The sequence below is a fragment of the Neoarius graeffei genome, chromosome 16 (assembly GCF_027579695.1).
Source record: "Neoarius graeffei isolate fNeoGra1 chromosome 16, fNeoGra1.pri, whole genome shotgun sequence".
Lineage (NCBI taxonomy): Eukaryota > Metazoa > Chordata > Actinopteri > Siluriformes > Ariidae > Neoarius > Neoarius graeffei.
In genome coordinates this window covers 35,583,216-35,601,191 of record NC_083584.1, presented here as the reverse complement: position 1 = coordinate 35,601,191, position 17,976 = coordinate 35,583,216, and the positions used below count along the sequence as shown (strand labels likewise).

Here is a 17,976-nt window from a genome sequence, read left to right as displayed (position 1 = left end):
TTTGCCTTCCAAACGAGATCACATGGGATTACCTTTCACAGGTGAGACTGGAAAAATACTTTTCATTGTATTTGGTCATTATAATGTAATTTTACGAACAGATTTTCCTGACTTTGTGGCTAATATGAAGTCTCGCGCATAATAGTTTATGCACATGCGTCCTTACTTCTTCTATTGTTCTGGTGTCTCCGAAGGGACCGTCTTACAGCGCCCCTAGAGGTGTGGCATGTGTATTTCATCGTTTTCAGCAAGCGTTGCGTTGCCATATGGACCTGATATTTTACTGATCGTTGCCCATTTGGACGCGATATATTTTTAAATAATATCTCGTTGCCGTTGTCGTGTGGATGTAGCCTTAGAGTTTCCTTGCCTTCTTTCCGAATCACGGACGGAATTCTACAAAATCGGAACGTGCCACGGTCACTGTTGTGACCACAACCATATACAGCACAAAGATATGGCATAGCTAAAAGAACGCTTAAAGCAGTGGAAAAACAAAGAGAGTTGTGCATGTGTGACTATGTTTTGTATGGAATGCCGCTTGACCCTGCATTTGTATATCCACCAACATGGCCGACATCTGGGTTTCTATTTTGCTTTGACATCACTTGCAAGTCAAGGATAGACAGCCCGTCCTGTTTCAGGGCTAGGTGGTTAGCATGCTAACTTTAGTAGATGTCTCTGCAACCACAATACATAGATGTTTTTGACATTATGTCAAAGCTGTTTTTTTGTTTGTTTGTTTCAAATTCTGTTGATTTTTTATTTATTTTTTAATGTTTTAAATTTAAGTTCTTACAATTTCTTACACATAGCATCTTTAATATAAAGCTTTTTTTTTTTTTGGACAAACTAATCACAAATAATTCCAAAGGACTTGGAATTAAAGGACTTATCCTGAATGATAGGCCAACTTTGTTTTTGGTGTGGTAACACCAACTGTATTACCCTGCCCAGCTGAGTCACAGAACAGCTTCCCCAAAGAACTCAATGACCACGGGACCATTTAATCACTAACAGTAGTGATAATTAAGTTTGTTATGAACAAACAATATCAAAAAAACAAGTTAAATTCCCTGTCAAAGAGAACATTTACATAAAAGAAAATATCCCAAGACCCAAGTTAACAAACTTTTATTATCAAGCTATACTTCATGCTATTTAAAACAAATTTAGATGCAAGCAAATGACAGAACATGCATACATCTTAGTTTACAAGGTAAGTGCATGTTTTTAGTTTCTAGACTAATTCTAACTGTGATTTACATTTCTTTGTGGTAGATTACATTTCTTTTGAAATGGATGCATGGTAATTGGGTTACAGCAGCATGCAAGAGTGCTATAGCCGACACTGATGTTGCTGAGGTGCAAAGATACTTTTGGTGGAATGAAGAAAGTGTGAGGATGTTGGGGTCTTGTGGCTTGTCTAGGTAGATACAGTATTTGGGTCATTTCAGGTCAAAGAAGCAACTAGAAGCAATAGGATTAGCAACAAAAATGCATTTAAAAATAAATAAAGTACTTTGGATAACAATAAAAGAGGTGTGAATGCCCAGCTTTTGGATCTCAGCAACCCCCCGCCCGCTTATCTGCCCAGTTGAGCAGTGTGGGGGAAGGAGAAGTGGGTTAAGAGGATGGCTTTTTTGGGTGTAACCATGGGTCTGTGAGGAAACTGAGTTGCAATAGCTGGGATAGAGTCTGTTTTGATGACAGCTGACTGGCAGTTCAGCTGACTTCAGATTCATTGGGTAATAGGGTGACATTCGTGGTCTCAATCTGCCAAAGATGTGTTTGAGACAACATCACTCTACATGCATGTACAAATGAAAAAGTAAAACAGATGGATCGTCACATTTGGTGTTCTGGTTTGGTGGACTTGCCTGTGTATTTTGTCACTGAAAAACGTTCGCTATAAATATTTCCAGGGTCGAGGACAAACCATTTAAAATGGCCCCCAAAGAAACATGAGCATACACTGTGTGAAATGTAAATGGCTCTAAAGCATAGTAAAACTATACTTTCAGAACTTTGCCACACACTCCTTTGAGTTAACCAGTCCTCCTTCCCTTTTTTCCTTTTTGTGCATCTGAACAATGAAAATGATCTAAAGATCATTTGTTGTTTCAAGCTGATATTCTGAGTTAAAACAACTTACTATGTCACATTATCCATTCAAGAAAACTCACTTTATGTTGTAAGATAAACAAACTTTCTCACCGTTTCTGCTCACACTTTCAAGTTAAGAAAACTTCAACTATATTTATATCTATTGGTATTTTTGGGCGGCACAGTGGTGTAGTGGTTTGCACGGTTGCCTCACAGCAAGAAGGTTCTGGGTTCGAACCCAGCGGCTGGTGAGGGCCAGTGGAGTTTCTGTGTGGAGTTTGCATGTTCTGTCTGTGTGGGTTTCCTCTGGGTGCTCTGGTTTCCCCCACAGTCTAAAAACACGCGGTTAGGTTAATCTGGGATGGCCTTGGGCTGAGGTGCCCTTGAGTGAGGCACCTAACTCCCAACTGCTCCCTGGGTGCTATTAGCATGGCTGCCCACTGCTCTGGGTATGTGTGTGTACTCATTGCTCACATGTATGTGTTCACTGCTTCAGATGGGTTAAATGCAGAGAGGGAATTTCACAAGTGTGTGATGAACAAAGTTGTGCTTTCTTTCTTTTTAAATTAAGATTACTAATGTGTTTAAATAATTTCAACTTAGATTTATTTCTCATCTTGCCTAATTGCTGGGTTTCACGTGACGTCACATTCGCCTCATTACTTATTCAAAACTTTAGCTGGTGGTCTGCTAAAGCTCAGCTGACAAAGCGTTTGTACGGAGAAGGTGCACTGCTCGCATGAAAAATGCCTTACGCTTGCATTGTTTAGGTTGTTTGAATCGATCAAACTGTGAAACTGATAAAAGTTTCTTCAGGGTTCCCCGTGAACTAATAAAAAAAAAGGGTGAAAGAACACAGGATTTCACACTGAGAAAGGTGGCTTTTGAACCTCTCACTGAAATTGAAGGGAGCCAAGTCGAAGCATGCTCGAGTTTGCAGTGATCACTTGGTGAAAGGTTTGTATCTCCCTCCCAGTGATGTCCTTGGTGTTTTCTAAGTACTTTTCTTGCTATGTGTCGTTATTTTACGGTACTTTTTTTAGTCAAAAAGTGCTAAAGTTCCCAGCTGTTTCTTTGTTTACTCCTCACAAAGTCCATATGCATGAAGGTCACAACAAAATTCTTACCCAGCCATACAGTTACAATGCGCCGTGATCACTTCTCCGTCTTGTTTAACTAAGATCCAGGTCTTTAAAGGGGTTTCTGATGATCTTTGTGAATGATTTACCTGAGAGATAAGAGCCAACACAAGTGAGAATCAAGCGAACTGTTGTTTGTTTACACTTCAGCTTGCAGCGCTTCGTTGTAAAGACGCTAACGAAAAGCTTTAAAAAAACATACTTACACAGGCAAAAACAATACAGGATTCATTCAGCAGTGACTTGATACCGAGGTCCTTTACCCAGCCACATACAAAAAAGCTGTAAGCCTCCATACTCTTCCACGCTTTCATCTGTTTTATGGTGTAGAAGGCCGTCTGCAACACCAGATAGTTCGAGATGTCGGGGAACTCGACTGAAGGGTAGTTTTCGAGATCGTATGACAAATCCTTCTTTCCCAGACTGTAGGAGTCAATTCTATTGCACATAGCAAGCTTCTGAATATATCTACAGCAAGCAGTGGCTTCTAGATTACGAGCATACTCTGATAAGTTATCGCTAGTTGTTTGCACTACAGCAGCCGTTTAGACCACTAACTATTTCACTTCCAGTAAAACCGTTAAGAAAAGTCACGTGACTGAAACCCAGCAATAATTGCAAGTTTGCCAGTTTCCTTAAACCTCACACTGAATCACTTCTGAATCACAGCAGCTTCTCTGTCAGCTTCAACCCCTTCATCCTCCTCCTCCTCCTCCTCCTCTCACTTTCCCTTTTTCATCTTATAACTTACAGACATGCGCTAAATAAACTTTGAGAACCCAGACAAAACTGACAAGTTAAGACAATGGATTACTTTATGTTTAATTTTTGAAAATGTATAAACTCGAGTTCAAAATCCAAAACTTATCTTGACAATTGGAGTTAAAGAGAAGAAATACATTAATATAAATTAATGTGGTTTATATTTATTTTTTATAATTTTTTTTTACAGTGTATTGTGCATATAACTATACAGGGACAAATAGGAGTTAAATATAAATATTGACTTAATTACAGAAATATATAATTAAAGAAAATCACCTTATCACTATTTCATATTAAATCTGGGTTTTAGGGAAAGGAAGGTATGAACTATCCACGCTTCCCACAGATCAAATGGCCAGATCACAGCCACAACATAGAGTCATGAGGTTGAGAGAGACATTACCTCCAGTTTGACCTCTGATGCTATTATCTTCAGGGCTTGAAGGCACCAGATGGCATTCAGTGCACTTTTTCAACGTGTCCTTTTGAGCCTCAAGCAAAAGGCAGTGAGTGATCCTTGAAAATACACACCACAGTGAAGATAGAATAACAGATTAATCACAGCCACAGTCAAAATACGTTATTTTGAACATGTTAATTTGTTATGTATGGTTATCACTCTCTCTCTCTCTCTCTCTCTCTCTCTCTCTCTCACACACACACACACACACACACACACACACACACACACACACACACACACACCAACTTATTGTCATATTGACAACTAGCACCATCTCCTAATTCCTCATTTTGCAATCCAAAGCGGGATTGCAGTCCAAATTAGAAGTTCATCTTTGCATTGTGTAGCACGACTCTGCTGGCTGTGCTATTAAAAAAAATACATTGAGATACATATTGCATGAAACACCCATGCATAACAAGGAATGTAGTTTTTAATTCTGGGTTTTGTATGGCTTAAAAACTACAACCCCGATTCCAAAAAAATTGGGACAAAGTACAAATTGTAAATAAAAACGGAATGCAATAATTTACAAATCTCAAAAACTGATATTGTATTCACAATAGAACATAGACAACATATCAAATGTCAAAAGTGAGACATTTTGAAATTTCATGCCAAATATTGGCTCATTTGAAATTTCATGACAGCAACACATCTCAAAAAAGTTGGGACAGGGGCAATAAGAGGCTGGAAAAGTTAAAGGTACAAAAAAGGAACAGCTGGAGGACCAAATTGCAACTCATTAGGTCAATTGGCAATAGGTCATTAACATGACTGGGTATAAAAAGAGCATCTTGGAATGGCAGCAGCTCTCAGAAGTAAAGATGGGAAGAGGATGACCAATCCCCCTAATTCTGCGCTGACAAATAGTGGAGCAATATCAGAAAGGAGTTTGACAGTGTAAAATTGCAAAGAGTTTGAACATATCATCATCTACAGTGCATAATATCATCAAAAGATTCAGAGAATCTGGAAGAATCTCTGTGCGTAAGGGTCAAGGCCAGAAAACCATACTGGGTACCCGTGATCTTCGGGCCCTTAGATGGCACTGCATCACATACAGGCATGCTTCTGTATTGGAAATCACAAAATGGGCTCAGGAATATTTCCAGAGAACATTATCTGTGAACACAATTCACCGTGCCATCCGCTGTTGCGAGCTAAAACTCTATAGTTCAAAGAAGAAGCCGTATCTAAACATGATCCAGAAGCGCAGACGTCTTCTCTGGGCCAAGACTCATTTAAAATGGACTGTAGCAAAGTGGAAAACTGTTCTGTGGTCAGACGAATCACAATTTGAAGTTCTTTATGGAAATCAGGGACGCCGTGTCATTCGGACTAAAGAGGAGAAGGACGACCCAAGTTGTTATCAGCGCTCAGTTCAGAAGCCTGCATCTCTGATGGTATGGGGTTGCATTGGTGCGTGTGGCATGGGCAGCTTACACATCTGGAAAGACACCATCAATGCTGAAAGGTATATCCAGGTTCTAGAGCAACATATGCTCCCATCCAGACGACATCTCTTTCAGGGAAGACCTTGCATTTTCCAATATGACAATGCCAAACCACATACTGCATCAATTACAGCATCATGGCTGCGTAGAAGAAGGGTCCGGGTACTGAACTGGCCAGCCTGCAGTCCAGATCTTTCACCCATAGAAAACATTTGGTGCATCATAAAACGGAAGATACGACAAAAAAGACCTAAGACAGTTGAGCAACTAGAATCCTACATTAGACAAGAATGGGTTAACATTCCTATCCCTAAACTTGAGCAACTTGTCTCCTCAGTCCCCAGACGTTTACAGACTGTTGTAAAGAGAAAAGGGGATGTCTCACAGTGGTAAACATGGCCTTGTCCCAACTTTTTTGAGATGTGTTGTTGTCATGAAATTTAAAATCACCTAATTTTTCTCTTTAAATGATACATTTTCTCAATTTAAACATTTGATATGTCATCTATGTTCTATTCTGAATAAAATATGGAATTTTGAAACTTCCACATCATTGCATTCCGTTTTTATTTACAATTTGTACTTTGTCCCAACTTTTTTGGATTCGGGGTTGTAATATTTATTCATCCATCTCTTGTAGCTGCTCTATCCTGATCAGCAGGAATGCTACTGGACGTGGACTGTAGTCAGCTGCATGTTGCATTAACCACCCATGAACTCGGCAAACTCACGAACATTTGGAACTGCCATAAAATCGTTTACAGGGTTGTGGGGGTTGTGGGGAAGTGTGTTGGTGGGTGGGGGGTTGGCATGTCATGCCACAAAACCCCCTTGATTAATTTATATGTTGCTGTCCGGTTATATCAGACGAAATAACTGGTGGTTGATCTGAAGAGAATCAGGGCTCTGGTGAACCCTGTTAACATCCAAGGGGTCAGTGTGGACGTTGTGGAGGAATATAAGTACCTGGGGGTGGACTTGGATAATAAACTGGACTGGTCCAAAAATGTGGACATGGCATACATAAAGGGCCAGAGCCGTGTCTATTTTCTGAGATGGCTGAGGTCCTTCAACATTTGTCGAATGATGCTGCGGATATTCTATGAGTCTGTGGTGGCCAGTGCCATCCTGTACGCTGTCATCTGCTGGGGCAGCGGCTTGAGGGTGAAGAACACTAACAGACTCAATAAGATAATCAGGAAGGCCGGCCATGTTGTAGGCGAGGAACTGGACTCTCTGACAGTGGTGCTGGAGAAGAGGACACTGTCCAAAATAAAGACAATCTTAGATTGTCCTTCCCACCATCTACATGAGGAGCTAATCAGCCACAGGAGCACGTTCAGTAAACGGCTGATTCTTCCACGCTGCACAATTGAGAGACACAGGAAATCATTCCTACCTGTTGCAGTCAAGCTGTACAATGCCACATGGTACATTGTCTTACCAAGTATACTGTATTCTTAATTCAGGTGCAATATATGTATATAGGAATCATGTAAATAGAATCACTTCATTTTGTTTTTATTTGAAGTTATTGAACTTATTTAAATGTATTTTATTTTATTTTTATTCTTTTTTCAGATGATTTTATCTTCTATTTTTAGACAGGTTTACTTCTTCTCTGATTCAGAAGCTTTGTAGCAAATTTGAATTTCCCTCCGGGGATTAATAAAGTAATTCTGATTCTGATTCTGATATTGGGATATACTTCAAACTCTGAAGGCCAGCATGTACTGGAGAGGAATGGTGTTGAAAAATACCCAGTGTTGGCCGGATGAATAACTGATGAAAAGCAATTTGCTGCGATGCAACAAACAACAGACTGCATATCAGTCTCCGTCATTTAAGCATACAGATCTGATACCATTGGGAAATGTGGGAAAAACTGTACTACAGGTGTCATCAATGGGCAGACCCAGCAAATTATTTCAGCAGACCGAACCACACTGCAAAAAATGATATCTTAGCAAGTGAAAATATCTTGAAAATAGTTGAAATGATCTAGCCTTTCCTATTAGAAGAATACAAGACACCAATTCTGAGATTATTAAACCTAATTCTAGATTGCAACCAACTTATTCTAAGATGTCTTATCAAGTGAAAAACATCTGTCCATGCAAGATAATTTGACTAGTATTAAGTAATTTTCTCCTCAAATTCAATTTTCAATTTTTTGCAGTGCATGTACCTGAAAGAACACGGTAACAGATAGATAAACACCTTTTTTTATTATTTATTTATTTATTTTATTTTAAATTGGTCATAGTTCAGTGACTCCAGTTGTCTAAACACAAACCAGCATGGTTTCTGGAGCTCTGTTGCTGCTTATCAAGTCACATTAATTTATGCAAATCATTTAGCTGAAGGCAGCTTATCAGCCCAGAGGCTGGCTCCTGGGATAAAACATTAGATCAAAAAGGAAGACTTTTCACAGATAATTTAGTTTTATCCCTGTCATCCCTTCTTGATCTCATCTCATTATCTCTAACCACTTTATCCTGGGGCGGCACGGTGGTGTAGTGGTTAGCGCTGTCGCCTCACAGCAAGAAGGTCCTGGGTTCGAGCCCCGGGGCCGGCGAGGGCCTTTCTGTGCGGAGTTTGCATGTTCTCCCCGTGTCCGCGTGGGTTTCCTCCGGGTGCTCCGGTTTCCCCCACAGTCCAAAGACATGCAGGTTAGGTTAACTGGTGACTCTAAATTGACCGTAGGTGTGAATGTGAGTGTGAATGGTTGTCTGTGTCTATGTGTCAGCCCTGTGATGACCTGGCGACTTGTCCAGGGTGTACCCCGCCTTTCGCCCGTAGTCAGCTGGGATAGGCTCCAGCTTGCCTGCGACCCTGTAGAAGGATAAAGCGGCTAGAGATAATGTGATGTGTGTGTGACTTTATCCTGTCCTACAGGGTTGCAGGCAAGCTGGAGCCTATCCCAGCTGACTACGGGCGAAAGGCGGGGTACACCCTGGACAAGTCGACAGGTCATCACAGGGCTGACACATAGACACAGACAACCATTCACACCTACGGTCAATTTAGAGTCACCAGTTAACCTAACCTGCATGTCTTTGGACTGTGGGGGAAACCGGAGCACCCGGAGGAAACCCACACGGACAACATGCAAACTCCGCACAGAAAGGCCCCCGCCGGCCACGGGGCTCGAACCTAGGACCTTCTTGCTGTGAGGCGACAGTGCTAACCACTACACCACCGTGCCACCCCCCTTCTTGATCTGATTTGTGAAAAAAAACAAGCAAACAAACAAAAACTTGACAATAAAAAAAAGAATATTTATATTTAGTTTGACTGGACAGACATGGATGCATTTATTCTTCCTGCATCAAATTCCACATATCATCTTTAAAATATGTCTTTACATGACAAAACAAAATAACTGTAACTATAAGCAATAAACTGTTCATTAACAGTTAAGTACTAGAAGGTAATTGTTGTTGGTCGCTTATCCAGACATTTATAAGCAAAGAATTTTATGTAATGTACTTTTATCGGTTTTGACTCTATATCCCAGATAGAGCAAGTAGGTGAATGTTTTATACTTAAAAAAATATTATTCGACTGTGTTTATAATAATAACAACATCTAATGAGTTTACAAGTCGCGGCATGGTGGTGTAGTGGTTAGCACTGTCGCCTCACATCAAGAAGGGCCTGGGTTTGAGCCCAGTGGCCGATGAGAACCTTTCTGTGTGGAGTTTGCATGTTCTCCCTGTGTCTGTGTGGGTTTCCTCCGGGTGCTCTGGTTTCCCCCACAGTCCAAAGGCATGCAAGTTAGGCTAACTGATGGCTCTAAATTGATTGTAGGTGTGAATGGTTGTTTGTCTCTATGTGTCAGTCCTGCAACAACTTGGTGACTTGTCCAGGGTGTACCCCGCCTCTCACACATAGTCAGCTGGGATAGGCTCCAGCTTGCCTGCGACCCTGTAGAACAGGATAAGCAGGTACTGATAATGGATGGATGGAGTTTACAAGTCCAAAGGGAACGCTTTGTACATTAAACATTATGATTTAACACTGGGGGAATATATGTATATAATGCATTAAAAGTTGTTACAGTTTTAAATATTTTGTTTTGGAATACGGCGGCATGGTGGTGTAGTGGCTAGCACAATGTGCAATATAATGTGCAATATAAAGTGCAATATCTTTCCTGCTTCCCCCCCCACACACACTTACCCTAACCCCACTTCTCCCCCTTTCCCCCCTCCCCCTTCCTCTCTTCCCCATATCTTATTCTTTTATATTTGTATATGTAAATACTTAATTTATTTTAATTTATCTAGGAGTTTTTCTCTATTTCTTTTCTCTGTTTATCTGTAATGATGCTGCTGGAATCTTAATTTCCCTGAGGGAACCCTCCCAAAGGGATCATTAAAGTTTTATCTAATCTAATCTAATCTAATCTAATCTAATCTAATCTAATCTAATCTAATCTAATCTAATCTAACTGTCGCTCACAGCAAGAAGGTCCTGGGTTCGAGCCCAGCAGCCGGTGAGGGCCTTTCTGTGTGTTGTTTGCATGTCTGTGTGGGTTTCCTCCGGGTGCTCTGGTTTCTCCCACAATCCAAAGACATGCAGGTTAGGTTAACTGGTGACTCTAAGCCCATGTTTACATTAGACCGTATCAGTGGATCATCAGATTAACGTTTTTAAAACGATTAGTGTGCACACAGCAACACCAATACACGATTTGTGTGCACACAGCAACACCAATACACGGATACGCTCGGCTCTGCAGGCATCCTGCGCTCCAAATCACTCCTCCCTGAACAGCGAGTGCCCTCTGGAGGGTGCGCACTCCGGCCTTGCGCAGCTCACAGAGCACGCGAGTGAAGTGCACAAGCTGTGATTCGGGACTGAGCCACTGTGTGTGTGATCCCAGCGCATATCACTTACCACTTGCAAGTGGAAGGATGGCAAGCCTAAAGACAATCATAACTACACAATGGGCAGTATTTGCATCAGTATTTGCAGTATTTTCATACTTTTATACTCTTTAATGAAAGGTGATACAAGGCGGAAGTCCGCGCCGTTTTTCAGCAGTCGCGTCACATGACCAACGCCAGCGAATCAGGAAGGTGGATGTCACAGTGACGTTGTCCAATGAGACGCCAGCTAGAGCTCAGCACAGCGTATCCGCGTATTCTGAATGTTTACACAGCACCGGAGCTGACACGATCTGGATTGAATACGTGGACGCTGGCGGATTCCCGTTTCCCGGTGTTTCCAGGCGGTTTAATGTAAACGGACAGTGCATCCGCGAAGAAAATGAGACAGATACGGTCTAATGTAAACGTAGCCTAAATTGACCGTAGGTGTGAATGTGAGTGTGAATGGTTGTCTGTGTCTATGTGTCAGCCCTGTGATGACCTGGCGACTTGTCCAGGGTGTACCCCACCTCTCACCTGTAGTCAGCTGGGATAGGCTCCAGCTTGCCTGCAACCCTGTAGAACAGGATAAAGCGGCTAGAGATAACGGATGGATGGATGTTGTGGAGAGTGTTGAATTGAATAAACTGTTTGAACTCTGCTAAAGGCAATAAAGAATGGTTTCCTTTCTGCAAATTTAAATTTACGGATATGAAATATGTCCATTATAATAATAAGATCAATCATGTACTGTGGGCGGCACGGTGGTGTAGTGGTTAGCGCTGTTGCCTCACAGCAAGAAGGTCCTGGGTTCGAGCCCCGGGGCCGGTGAGGGCCTTTCTGTGTGGAGTTTGCATGTTCTCCCCGTGTCCGCGTGGGTTTCCTCCGGGTGCTCCGGTTTCCCCCACAGTCCAAAGACATGCAGGTTAGGTCAACCGGTGACTCTAAATTGACCGTAGGTGTGAATGTGAGTGTGAATGGTTGTCTGTGTCTATGTGTCAGCCCTGCGATGACCTGGCGACTTGTCCAGGGTGTACCCCACCTTTCGCCCGTAGTCAGCTGGGATAGGCTCCAGCTTGCCTGCGACCCTGTAGAAGGATAATGCGGCTAGAGATAATGAGATGAGATGAGAATCATGTACTGTATTCTTTTCCAGGAGACCAAACAATATATAGTAAGATAAATCTGTGAATGTTTGTTTTTATACGAGTCTGTCACTTTAAATGGGCGTGGCTACGCGAGTACTACCAGCCCCTTTATGTAAATGAGCGTGCCTGTTCGGTAGGATAATACAGAGCTGTAGTTGTTTCGCGGCTCCATAGTAAGTTGAAGCGGCAGCGCTGGGCAGCTCTGTGTTTATTCTCTGTATCAGCTTGGACTTCGGTTTGGGCGAAAGAACCCTGAAAACACGGACCAACTGCACCAAGAAACCTGTAGGCAAGAAAGAAACTTGTGTTCCCGCCTCCGGGCTCTGTGTAGCTTGTGTTTTGGGAAGCGTGTGTTCGGGAATTGAGTTTGAAAGCTGTGAGAGTGAACTGCAGGAGTGATTCTGTTCGGCGCAGTCGCTCGGGAATTTCACAACTCAAATAAATGTCTTGTGGGAGACGGACTCTGGGGAATATCTTACGGTAAGCTTGTGAAAGGGTAGAAATCATTAGCTGTTTGTGCTGCATGGTTGGGTGACTTTGTGGTTAGTGAAGTAAATGGTTTCTTTGAAGCTACAGAGCTCTGCGAAGAGAAGAACCGAACCGAACTGCAGTTCTGTACCGAACCCGAACCCACTCCCCGGTGAAGCTGCTGTTGTGTAATCAAATGGATTGCGAAACTTGTCTTTTTTTTTCTACTTCGACTGTCACATTAGTCTGGAAGCCTGATAACTAGAAGGTGTCTCATAATAATGACTTAATATCTCGTTATTATGAGCCCTTTTGCATAATTATGAGACAGAGGTATTATGAAATCTCAATGATGACTTTCTATCTCAATTCCCACTTAAAAAGTCATCATTATGAGATACTAAGTGGGAATTATGAGAGTATCTCATAAGGTCTTTCTATCTCATAGTTCCCATTTAGTATCTCATAATGAGTACTACCTCAATTCCCACTTAGAAAGTCATCATTGAGATACTAAGTGGGAACTATGAGATAGAAAGACCTTATGAGATCTACTAAGTGGGAACTATGAGAGTATCTCATAAGGTCTTTCTATCTCATAGTTCCCACTTAGTATCTCATAATGATTTACTTTCTAGCTCATAGTTCCCACTTATTATCTCATAATGATCTCATCTCATTATCTCTAGCCGCTTTATCCTTCTACAGGGTCGCAGGCAAGCTGGAGCCTATCCCAGCTGACTACGGGCGAAAGGCAGGGTACACCCTGGACAAGTCGCCAGGTCATCACAGGGCTCTCATAATGATTACTATCTCAATTCCCACTTGGATAGAAAGTCATCATTATGAGATACTAAGTGGGAACTATGTGATGGTATCTCATAATGATGACTTTCTAGCTCATGGTTCCCACTTGGTATCTCCTGACTATCTCATATAATAATCTGTTCTCAGAATATGAAATCTTAAGTCATCATTATGACAGCAAGTCATAATTATAACCTAGTATCTCATGAGATACAAAGTCCTAATAAATGTGATGGTATCTCATAATTATGACACCACAGAATTTGACTTCATTTTTCTTCCAACTGGCGGAGTCTGACTTCCATACTTTGGTTTCTTGCAGCTCTTCACATTTCTGAGAGTCATGCTGAAGGGAGTGGTGTGACTGCACCGAGCTCATTTGAATAACAGATTTAACGCTTAAATAATGCTGCTGCATTGTTTTCATAAACCAATGTCCAGACAATGAACCTGCAATGGAAAATGACTTCACTGAAAAATCCAAGTCCTTTTATTTAAAACCTGTAGAAGAGAATAAGCTGGTCTCTTGCCAGGCAGACCGGCTGCTTTAGGACACACTGCTGACTTATTTGAGCAGTTGCAAGACATTTCTTAATGAATTGCTTGTCTGTCCTCTTTTAGGTCTTGTTTATTCTGACTTGTGGCTGGTGCACACTTCTGAAAGGTTCTAAATGCCAGGAATCAGTGCGAGCCCTTTACCCTATGCATGCTGGGACATGGAGGATCCAGATCAGTACCAACACTACTTTTATGACGACCATGATCCAGATGAAGATTTCTTTAAGTCCACTGCACCCAGTGAGGACATCTGGAAGAAGTTTGAGCTTGTGCCCACACCACCCACGTCTCCCGTGCGGAGGCTGGATGAAACATCTGTGTGTCCATCACTGGGGGACAAACTTGAGTGGGTGTCCCACTTCCTGGGCCAGGATGACGAGCTTGAGGCACAGTGCAACCTGAGTTCCATAATCATACAGGACTGCATGTGGAGCGGCTTTTCAGCCACTCAGAGGCTTGAGAAGGCTGTCAGTGAGCACATGTTATGCCAGGGTGGGGCCAAAGTGCCTCTTGTCCCCCAGATTCCCCCTTCGAGGTCACAGAGTACTCATGTGGAGTCGTTATCTCTCAGCAGTCCGATGGTGGACTGTGTGGATCCAGCGGCTGTGTTGACCTTCCCGCTGAGTGGCTGCAAGAAGCAGGTGTCCTCTGGCTCTGAGTCACACACCGACTCATCTGGTAGGTGCAGAGTCCTTGACCTTGATTTAGATCTGTAGTGGGCTGGTATTTTCAGACTCACTCAATGGGCGTGAAATGTGTTAAGCTGTGATGCAATGCTGAATTTTAAGGAGCCTAGTTGTTTAGGGCTTAAAGACCTGTTAATTCTGATTAAAGCTCTAGAAAGTGTGGTGACGTGTATTTAAGATTTGACCACAAGTTAGTCAATGATCTGGTCAGCACTGTCTTTTTCAGTGTAACAACAGGTTCTGTATTGTGGTTTGTTTTTTTTTAACTGTTAAGGTAATGTGTGAAAACCTTAGAGGTGTTACTCCAGTTATGCCCCGTTGCCCTGGTTTTGAGGTTGACATCACTCTGGGTTTGGTATGGAATGTCTTTGTGGACTTGTTCCATGGTCCTGCATTCCTGAGCCTGAACAACAGGATGGGTTGTTTTACTGGTGGGCGGGGCACAGAGAGTGAATGGCTGTAAGGAGAACCAATGGGTTGTGGAAGACCAGATCCAGAAAAGTCCAGGATAGGTTTAGTGGAGGATTAAAGTATGTTTGTGTGAGAGATTAAAAAGGCTTTTTCTTAGCATTTTCAAGCCTTAATCACAGAAAATGTGTGCCTTAAAGAAGACTGTTTTGAAACTAAGCAGTTCTTTTTGATGTCAGCAGAAGTGAAATGTCCCATTGAATATTTCAAGTTGCTAATGTTCTTTTGTAACTCGGGCATGGTTTTCATGTGATTCAGTTAAGCTGCCTTTTGTGACTGAATAAATCCATTTATTAAATAGTGTAATAATTTTGGGAACTTTGGAAGTTATGATGCAAGTGTTGGCCTTGAAAGCATTTGGTTCCATACCAGAATGTTGCTGTAGGAAAGAACTTTTTGGCTTTTAATCTTTTGGTATTCTGTAGTATCCCAACCATCCCTCAGAATAGCTCTGTTATGCTTTGATCAGGAGTTATATGGGTCAGTGGCTGCACGAAGACCAGGATTAAATAACCTTTTTTTTTTTTTTTTAAGTTAATGTTGTATAATCTATTCTAAGTATCTGAGGGTTAAATTGTTTGTAATATCTGTCATTTTAGATGACGAGGAGATTGACGTAGTGACAGTGGAACACAAGCATGGCAAGTCACGGCCAGTGAACTCGCGCAAGCCGGTCACCATCACGGTGCGTGCTGACCCACACGACCCAGGCACAAAACGTTTCCATATCTCCATCCACCAACAGCAGCACAACTACGCTGCCCCGTCCCCTGATTCAGAGCCTCCTCGCAAGAGGATCCGCCAGGAGACCTCACAGCCCCGGCCAGGCCCCACAGTCCACACAGTCGAGAGCAAACCCCACTCACCAGTTGCATCTGTTTCCAGTCCAGCACACTCCACAACCCCCTCACCACCTCTTGCCTCATCCCATCATGGCCCAAAATCGCAGCCGGCTAGCCCTCAAAGCTCAGACAGTGAGGACATGGACAGACGCAAGAACCATAACTTCCTGGAGAGGAAGAGACGCAACGATCTCCGTTCACGCTTCCTAGCCCTGAGAGATGAGATTCCCAGCCTTGTGGACTGTCCAAAGACACCCAAGGTGGTGATCCTGACCAAGGCGACAGAGTATCTGCATCTGCTACATGCCACAGATAAGCAAAAAGCCCAGGAGAAGAAGCATCTCAAAAACAGGCATCAGCAACTCCTTCGGAGGATAGCAGAGCTGAAACGCTCTTAAAGTTGGTCACAGATCCAGGCCAGTCACAGGGACTGTTTTTTGTGAGCGTGCTTGGTTAAAAGTGGGGATTATTAAAGACTTAAGAGTTCTGTACGTTTTGTTTTAGTTTATTCTCCAATGATCTTTGCACATTTGATTCTGTAGTTAGGGGGAAGGATACTCCTGGTGTGTTGTGGATTACATAAACTTCACTGAGTTTCCCAAAGAGTGCCCTGCTGATAAAAGAAAAGGGTCTTTCCCCCAAATCTCTTTAATATTAAAACAATCCTAGTCAGGGACATTGTATGAATTTGAATTACCGCGCCGTTTGGCATTGCTTGAAATGTAGCATTTAGCTTGTATGCACATTTGACCAACTTAATAAAGTGGATTATCTGATGTAATGTCTTTGCCCTGCTGTGCCATAGTTTTGAACATTAGTTCAAAACTAAATGTTTTGAACAATTTAAAAGTGAAGTTTGTGTGGCCCTTGCAATACTCTAGCAGGATTGGAGTTCAATAGACAGGAAGTTGTTACCGTTTGTCTACATGGATTACGTTTGGTTTATCAGTTCATTCTAAATGTTCTTGTACTGGTGCACATCAGATTTCATGCCTTACCAATATTTTGTGTGTGTGTATGTACATAAACTGTGAAATCTGTAACCATTTGTACATAATAGCTCTGCTGTATAGGTGTGTAAAGTATATTATACATGCTTTCCATTTTAATACCAAAATTGAGGTCGTTTTGAACTTTTTTGTTTTTATATATTTAACCCTCTCTTGTTCTGAATCTTGGTTGGCCTACTTGGTTTAATCTTATTTCAAATCAAAGCTTCTATTTTTGTTAACAAAAGTAAAAACAAAAAAAATTAAAATGACACTATAGAACCTTACTTTGCATTGCAAGTCACCTTGATGTTTCCACTGCCTAGTCATCTTGTTTTTTAATGGGTATATAATAATCGGTTAGTAATTCAAAAATGCTGAAGAGACTTTTATAATCTATTTTCTTACAGAGTTCTGTGTTCCTTTGTAATGGTAATGTGTGTGTTCTCCCCCCCCCCCCCCCCCTTTTTTTTTTTTTAAAAACAAAAAAGCTCTACTGGTGGTGTATGCTTCATTCATTTACAAGAATCTCATATTTTTATTACAGCACATCTCTTCCTAGTGCAATATCCTTTGAATCACACAACTTTCCAGCTCTTCCTTTATAATGTCATCATCCTGCATGATGCCTTGCTTTCTCATACGTACACTTTCACTCAACCAAGAACCCTTTTAGAGTATCGCTGTTATTCCAAAGGCTGATTTGCACATCATCTTCTGACTCAATCCTTTTCAAATTCAACCTAGTTTTGAATTTAAGTCACTATAAACAACAATTCTCCATTGTAAAATCACTTTTGGTGTTGAACTAGGCCTAATTGGTCTGAAAAATTAATCCAAAGAACTATGATGGTAGCCCGTTTGTTCTATTCCTCACTGATCTCTTTCTCCATTTCTGAGACTTTAAGGCCTCTTTATCTCCAAGATGCATATACCATCAGCAAGCTCAACACTGTGTTACGTTTATTTTCTGGTGGATGAGCCAAGCTTTAAGATGTTAATGTTTTGGAATGTCACATACCTTTTTCCTCTGTTTGCTGAGCTGATTTTTTTTTTTAAACATTTTCTTTGTTGCTCATTTGTTCACTTTGTCTCTCCTAGTGGTTAATTGTTACACTTGGAGCATGACAGCAGCATTACGCACTTTGTGTTCAGTACCTCATAGAACCCATAGAAGTCAGACAATAAATTCAAAATCAGAACA

At 41.7% G+C, this 17,976-nt stretch overlaps 1 protein-coding gene across 2 annotated transcripts; it reads left to right on the top strand.

The window, feature by feature from the left end:
- Positions 1 to 12,112: 12,112 nt before the first annotated feature.
- myclb (MYCL proto-oncogene, bHLH transcription factor b) lies at positions 12,113 to 17,976 on the top strand. Of its 2 annotated transcripts, none has more exons than XM_060942837.1 (3): positions 12,113 to 12,239; positions 13,851 to 14,465; positions 15,541 to 17,976. In XM_060942837.1, the coding sequence occupies exons 2-3, from the start codon at positions 13,901 to 13,903 to the stop codon at positions 16,179 to 16,181; spliced, it is 1,206 nt and encodes a 401-aa protein (XP_060798820.1). In that variant the 5' UTR covers positions 12,113 to 12,239; positions 13,851 to 13,900; the 3' UTR covers positions 16,182 to 17,976. The 2 variants fall into 2 exon arrangements, with proteins under 2 accessions (XP_060798820.1, XP_060798819.1); XM_060942836.1 differs by having other exon boundaries at positions 12,113 to 12,434.